At 41.0% G+C, this 8216-nt stretch overlaps 1 protein-coding gene across 1 annotated transcript in view; it reads left to right on the forward strand.

Moving 5' to 3' along the window:
• rap1gapb (RAP1 GTPase activating protein b) overlaps nt 1-5669 on the forward strand; it is a 23687-nt gene extending 18018 nt beyond the window's left edge. The window contains exons 17-20 of the mRNA XM_030778187.1: nt 2087-2196; nt 2465-2581; nt 3090-3231; nt 5565-5669. Of these exons, the coding sequence (XP_030634047.1) occupies nt 2087-2196; nt 2465-2581; nt 3090-3231; nt 5565-5669 (474 nt within the window). The remainder of the gene's footprint in view (nt 1-2086; nt 2197-2464; nt 2582-3089; nt 3232-5564) is intronic.
• The last annotated feature ends 2547 nt before the right edge of the window (nt 5670-8216 follow it).

An 8216-nucleotide genomic window follows, 5' to 3' on the forward strand; every position in this document is an offset into this window, starting at 1 on the left:
GAGACATATCTGTTTTTTTTAATTTTACAAAGCCTTTAGATACTTTCTCTCAAAGGTGGTCTAAAACTCAAAAAACTTTTATGATAATTCCCAAAAAGTTCATACTCCTAATTTCAGAGGGAATTCTTTTCCTTGGAATTTTTGGCATACGAGTGTAATTGTCCCAAAGCAGGCTCCATCTCTGGCTTGAAACACAGCTCTGTTCTACAGTGTGTTTATACACCTGATGACACATCCCTGTTCTACAGTGTGTTTATACACCTAATGACACAGCTCGGTTCTACAGTGTGTTTATACACCTAATGACACAGTCCTGTTCTACAGTGTGTTTATACACTTGATGACACATCCCTGTTCTACAGTGTGTTTATACACCTAATGACACGACCCGGTTCCACGGTGTGTTTATACACCTAATGACACAACCCGGTTCCACAGTGTGTTTATACACCTAATGACACATCCCTGTTCTACAGTGTGTTTATACACCTAATGACACATCCCTGTTCTACAGTGTGTTTATACACCTAATGACACATCCCTGTTCTACAGTGTGTTTATACACCTAATGACACATCCCGGTTCTACAGTGTGTTTATACACCTGATGACACAACCCGGTTCTACAGTGTGTTTATACACCTGATGACACATCCCTGTTCTACAGTGTGTTTATACACCTAATGACACATCCCTGTTCTACAGTGTGTTTATACACCTAATGACACAGCCCGGTTCTACAGTGTGTTTATACACCTAATGACACAGCCCGGTTCTACAGTGTGTTTATACACCTAATGACACATCCCTGTTCTACAGTGTGTTTATACACCTAATGACACATCCCTGTTCTACAGTGTGTTTATACACCTGATGACACAACCCGGTTCTACAGTGTGTTTATACACCTAATGACACAGCCCGGTTCTACAGTGTGTTTATACACCTAATGACACAGCCCGGTTCTACAGTGTGTTTATACACCTAATGACACATCCCTGTTCTACAGTGTGTTTATACACCTAATGACACAGTCCTGTTCTACAGTGTGTTTATACACTTGATGACACATCCCTGTTCTACAGTGTGTTTATACACCTAATGACACGACCCGGTTCCACGGTGTGTTTATACACCTAATGACACAACCCGGTTCCACAGTGTGTTTATACACCTAATGACACATCCCTGTTCTACAGTGTGTTTATACACCTAATGACACATCCCTGTTCTACAGTGTGTTTATACACCTAATGACACATCCCGGTTCTACAGTGTGTTTATACACCTGATGACACAACCCGGTTCTACAGTGTGTTTATACACCTAATGACACAGTCCTGTTCTACAGTGTGTTTATACACCTAATGACACAGTCCTGTTCTACAGTGTGTTTATACACCTAATGACACAGTCCTGTTCTACAGTGTGTTTATACACCTGATGACACAGCCCGGTTCTACAGTGTGTTTATACACCTAATGACACGACCCGGTTCTACAGTGTGTTTATACACCTGATGACACATCCCTGTTCTACAGTGTGTTTATACACCTGATGACACATCCCTGTTCTACAGTATGTTTATACACCTAATGACACAGCCCGGTTCTACAGTGTGTTTATACACCTGATGACACAGCTCGGTTCTACAGTGTGTTTATACACCTGATGACACAGCTCGGTTCTACAGTGTGTTTATACACCTGATGACACATCCCTGTTCTACAGTGTGTTTATACACCTGATGACACATCCCTGTTCTACAGTGTGTTTATACACCTGATGACAGAGCCCTGTAGAAAGAGGGTTGTCAGTTAAGGTCCTGGTCTGGTTCATATCAGCTGCCTCTGCTCTGAGAATAAACTGAAATTATAATCACTCCCTTTAAATTGCTAGTTAGTCTTAATGCATCTTTTTTTTCTGTCATTTTCAGCTTTTACTGTTGTGACTTAACATTGAGCCAGACTCTGTCAATCATTTGATGGTGTTTTTAGCAGGCCATGTTCTTGCTGGCTGATCTCTCTCTCTCTCTCTCTCTCTCTCTCTCTCTGTCTCTCTCTCTCTCTCTCTCTCTCTCTCTCTAGTCTCTGATTATTCCTGGGAAAAGCCCAACCCGTAAGAAGTCTGGCCCGTTCAGCTCTAGGAGGAGCAGTGCCATTGGCATTGAGAACATCCAGGAAGTTCAGGAGAGAAGGTGATGGCAGTGGGGGTGTTGGGTCTATTTGACAGAGAACTCTCTGAGGAAAAAGTAGATGTTTTGTCATAGAGCTGAGTAGTGTGGTGATGACAAGTTTTCAGCCGTAATGCTCTACAGCTTGAAACAGTTTGGACTGAACACAGAAACAGCATAATTATGGGGTTTCAGCATTGCAGTGAGCAGCAGTGCTCCTGCAGCTGTCAGAAAGAAAAAGAAATGATTAGGACATTGAGTTGATGTGAGGTCTCTCCTCTGTCTACAGCAGCAGGGAGGTGTCCCCCAGCACACAGAAAACCCCTGAGAGTGCCCACGCATCACTGGACCTCAAATCTGACAACTCATCCAATCAAAGCTCTCCAGAGATGCATACCACTAGGACAGGGTGAGCAATCAATAGACTGGGTTTGGGTTTAGGACAGGGAGAGCAATCATTAGACTGGGTTTGGGTTTGGGACAAGGTGAGCAGTCATTAGACTGGGTTTGAGTGTGTCTCTGAGCGTGTGGGAAATGAAGAGAACAGCTGAGAGAAAGGAGAAAAGCAGACCTGACTCTCAGTAAGTTATGTAGATCAGGCCAAACCGTTGAAAGTCAGATCAGATGAGCTCCATAAAGAGCTACTCAGATCAAACTGAGCTAGTCTGGTCAAGCTGAGTCAGCTTGGGGTTCCCCTGGACTGAGGCCGTGTGAATTCATTCCTGTTGGGTGGCATGTTGAACGTGTATGGTTGTGTTTCTGTGTGTGGTCATAATGAACGTGTATGGTTGTGTTTCTTTGTGGTCATAATGAACGTGTATGGTTGTGTTTCTGTGTGTGGTCATAATGAACATGTGTGATTGTGTTTCTGTGTGTAGTCATAATGAACGTGTATGGTTGTGTTTCTTTGTGGTCAGTTCTGCTCTGTGCTGTCGAGCTCCCTCCATTCCTGAGACGCAGGATCAGGATCTGTCACATTCCTCCTCCAGCACCAGTAGCTTTACCAGTATGGTGGAGGAGAACGAGAATGAGGTGACGGAGGAGTACAGCGCTGGACTGGTACAGTCTAACTGACATCATCAGTCACTCCACGCATGAACAGACTCAACATGTTAACAGAGTCAACACGTTAACAGACTCATTACATTAACTACCATAAATTCTCAAATAAAAGCCGGGTCTCAGATTGTAGCGGGGGGTGCCGCCTGTTTGAGCAAATAAAATAAATAAATAAATAAATAAATAAATAAATAAATAAATTACAGAAAGGCTCTGGTGGTAAATTCATCACAGCAGTACTTACATCAGTACAACAACATACAGTAATTATGCCCACCACTCTGTTGCTATTAGTTTCACTTTTTAACAGAAATACTATACAGATAGTGTCCTAACTTATATGGGTTGTGGTTGCTGTAGGACTATGTGAGTTAATGACCCATTATTAGTATTCAGGGACATCACTGCCAAAACTCTCACCTTACTATTTTCTATGTGTTATTTCATTATTTCTATGAGCTATTTCATATAACGGCATGTCTTAACAGTACTTGGAAAATGTCACGAAAGGGAAAAAGTTATTTTGGATGGCGTAGCTACGGTAGGGACATGTCAGCCGGTGAGCTGGAAACAGAGGAACAAATTTTGCCTTTAAACCTGTCATTATTTCAATCTGTTCTCATTTAATGTCCTTGACTAACAATAAAACAAATCGTTCACAGAATAATTAACACTAATCGACGTAAATATAGTAAACGATTACCAATTTCATATTATGATAAAATTACTGCTCTTTGCAAACTATTGCATCATTTGCTATATTCACAGATGGTTTTAATCTATAGATAACTCCTCTCTTCATTCTCTCTCCAAATTCAGGTAATATTGGTACTGTTAGAAAGACCGAAAGCTGTGGCAGTTCGTCATGCGCGCATGCGCTTAGGACTGTGTCATGTGCGTGTTTTGTAACATACCTGAGTGTTCACTCATTACAAGCTTGGTGGCTCATTCGCCTGTTGTTCTATCCAGCTTCGCGTATTTGCCGTTCGACTCCCTCCCTACCCCCCCCTCGAGTGCAAATTGTGTGTCGTTGACGATTTGTAAGTTGTTCCATTTACTAGACAAATATTCCATATGATTAAATAACCTCGTTGATGTTAGCCGCTAGTTCGTCTGTGTTTAGCCATATGGAGATGCCATTTCAAGTATACTTTGTCCAATGATGTATGTTGCAGTGTTCAATCAGTTTGGTTATTGTCTACCTCCTTTATTCTGTGTGACGTTAACAAGAGAATCCGATTAGAAATACATAGTTATTTGTTCCGAGTATTACAACGATAGCGCAGCTTATTTGCCACAAACAGACGCGATTGACCTGCAATCGGCAGTACGGTCATATCATGACGATAAATTGTACTGTTACGTAGTGCTTTTCTGCAGTATATTGTCCGGTTATATTTGTATGTAACAAACATTCCTGTTATTATTATAAGTCCATGTATAATTTATTTCCTTTCCTTTTCTTTAGACCACAATATTGCATGTACAGCGTTCTCGACAGTTAAACCCCGTGTATTACTGTGCTGCCGTAATCCTCAAATTAAACCCGTTAACTGGCATTCTGACTCCAGAGGTGTTCTTACCGACACACCAGGGCGACACCACAATATCCGAGCACTCCCATACAGTCCTTTATCCAGTACTAGTTTCAACAGGTACACTAAAATGATCTGAGAAAATTCTGCAGTTTGAATGCTCATGAAACATCTGCTTTTGTGCGGTCTGTGTGCTAAACTTTATTGTGCATTGTTATTATCAGCGCCATATCATTTATAATCTGACACAAACTGCCTGTAGCAGACCTAATATTTTTGTTCTTTAACTGTAGTACAATAAAGGCTATATTCGAGTAGTAGGTATACCCGTAAATCCTTTGGATAAATTAGAAATTAAACATTACTACAACAATAGAAAATACACCACTAAAAAAGGACACATCATAAATAATGGTATGTCTCTAATAATAGCCTGTCTCAAATAAAGGCCTGGTTCTCTTCAGCTGAGGTAAATAAAGGCCCCAGCCACTGTCTGAGAATTCACGGAAGACGAATATCTCATTTATAGTATTAACGATCAGATCATCATAGTAGATATCACATATCACAAGTATTTCACTGACACCACAATGAATGAAAAGTGAATCTCATCAACAATCTCTGTAATAATCTTGTGAACAGTCACACTAAAAAAATCACATTAACCACCACAATAACAGTTGCATTAAACTTGACACTAACAATCATGTTAACCTTGAGCAGCATCACCTAAATGGTGTGTGTGTGTGTGTGTGTGTGTGTGTGTGTGTGTGTGTGGTGTGTACTGTTGTACTATAGGAGAGATCTACAGGAACACCACTGAAAAGAGAATCATCTCTGACCAGCAGTGGCCTGATGGAGGACAGCTCCAGAGGTACCAGCCCAGGGGGCTCCTCAGGTTAGACCAACACACACTTAACACACACCTAACACATGTAAGGGAAATTTGGGGTCTCCTTATGGAGAGTTGCTAAGTCTCAAAGACAACAAACTTCAGAATTGATTGAACAGTTTCACTTGGCTAATCTAAGATGCTTTCACCCAAGGTTACAGACATTTCAAGCAGTGACTGATACTCTTGATTACACAGAGGTTACAAGAGATCAATAATACTTCTTCTTTTGGGGTGGCAGACACATTCCCTGCACACACTCAACCATCTCATTCTCACATAACTTCCTCTTTGTTATTCTTCACTGTTCAACCTAAAATAACACTTAGTATTGCAGCTTAAGACTTGATTAGGCAGAATATACGTTCAGGCAGTGTTAATGCTTAAATATTTTACACACACACACACACACAGACACACACACACACACACACACACACTCACTCACACAAACACACATGTACACACACACATGCACACACACACATACACATGTACATACATACACACACACACACACACACACACAAACATGCACATAGAGACACTGCCTTTAGGCACCACATACACTAAACACTGCCTGTAACACACAAACATTTAACACACACACACTTTGACCACACTGTGCAGAGGTGTTTTAGTCACATTCTGTTAGATACTTGTTTTGACACACACAATCTTGTAATACTGACTGGCTGGTTTTTGCAGTGTGTGATGGTGTGGTAGGTGCCATAGTAATTCTGTTCCTGTCTCCTCAGCTCTCTCTCAGCAGCAGCAACCTGACTCCACTCACTGTGACCAGCCCAGTACAGACCGAACAGTCTCCTCATTGGTGAGACACTACACACACGGGCACCACACACACAAACGCATGCATGTACGTACACTCAAACACACACACACAAACACAAATAGATATACAGACACACACACACGCACACAAACACACACACTGGCTATGACTGATGGAAGATACCTCTAAATGATGAAAGAGTTATGTTTTATGCCCTTTGGAAACATATATTCAGAGAAAAAATGTCTAACAAAAAGCAATTTTAAATACATCAGAAGTCATTTGCAATGTGATCCTCATTGGGAAAGGTGAACAACTCTGAGATGAAAAAAGGCACAATGTAGGATAAGAAATAAAACATACACATGGGGTTTAAAGAATGGCATTACAATTTAATGTGTGTGTAACTTTTTTGTTGTTGTTGTTGTTTTTGTTTTTTTGTATTTACCATAGCTTATTTTTCATTGGAAGAGCTGTGTGTTTCTAAAAGGCCTCACTCATAGACTGAGTTATAGATGTCATTCTCTGGTCCAGGACCATGGTCAAGCATCAACAGAAAGATGTCTTCAAATACAGCTCTCATTAGACATACACTCTGTGTTGGTCTAGGGCCAGACGGGGATGTGTAGACTGGAGGATGTGAGGTGTTTGGATGGAGATTTGTATAGAAAACATTTATGATTTCAGCAGTCCTAGATGGAGAGGAGATGGTAGCAGAAAACTGAACTCTATCTGTACTCCCACCCTGCTCACAGTCTTTTGTTGTATGTGCTTGTTGTGTGTGTGTGTGTGTGTGTGTGTGTGTGTGTGTGTGTGTGTGTGTGTGTGTGTGTGTATCTGTCCTGTCCAGACATGTTAGCCTTCCTCACCAGTCCCAGTCATCACATGGATGTCCAACAGCAGGTCAGACACACTGTGTCCACAGTGGATTATTGTGTAGTCACTAACATTTTTTTCTATCTGTACATGAGTGTAATGCATTTGGATTGAGTGTAATGCATTTCAGTTGTTGTGTATTTGGTACTCTGTGTTTTATGTTCAATCAAATGACTGTATTTGTGAGTTATAGATCATAACAGTCCTCTTGTGCTTGTGGTTTTGTGTTTTTGTTACTCAACTCTCCTCGTTTCAGCACAAATCGACACCAGGATCATCATTTGCTTCTGATTTTACTGTTTTTCATCTTAAATATTTCTCTCGTAGACCTTGGCTGTGTCCGAAATGGCATACTACCGTACTACATACTACATACTAGCCTAGTATACACTGCATACTGCGCACTACTCCACACCCTAGTATACAGTATGGTACGCAATTATGAGAACTTTCGTGCAGTGTACTACACGTTTGCTATCGGTTGGGCTATCTGTTCTGTTAAAATCGAACAACACACGACAACCACAAATACGTATCAAAAGTAGCCGTATAAGAAAGCGTATGAAGATTTATTACACCAAAATATGCAATTGATACATTTATATTCGGAACTGCAGCTGCAGTTGAAGTTGAAGCTGGTTCGGTCGCTGTCCGCCATGTTTTTAAAATTTTTTGACAGTTGGAAATCACCGCGTTGCTTCATGGGATGCAGTAGTCGGCGAAGTGAGCTCGGGATGTATACTAGAAATTTTCGCCAGTGTAGTACATCATCCGGGTAACTGTCGTGTACTGCAAAATTTTTATTTTTCACGTACTGCATACTACTTACTACTTTTACGTCATAATTAGTATGCGAGTAGTATGTAGTATGCCATTTCGGACACAGCCC

The sequence above is a fragment of the Chanos chanos genome, chromosome 6 (genome assembly GCF_902362185.1).
Source record: "Chanos chanos chromosome 6, fChaCha1.1, whole genome shotgun sequence".
NCBI classification, from domain to species: domain Eukaryota; kingdom Metazoa; phylum Chordata; class Actinopteri; order Gonorynchiformes; family Chanidae; genus Chanos; species Chanos chanos.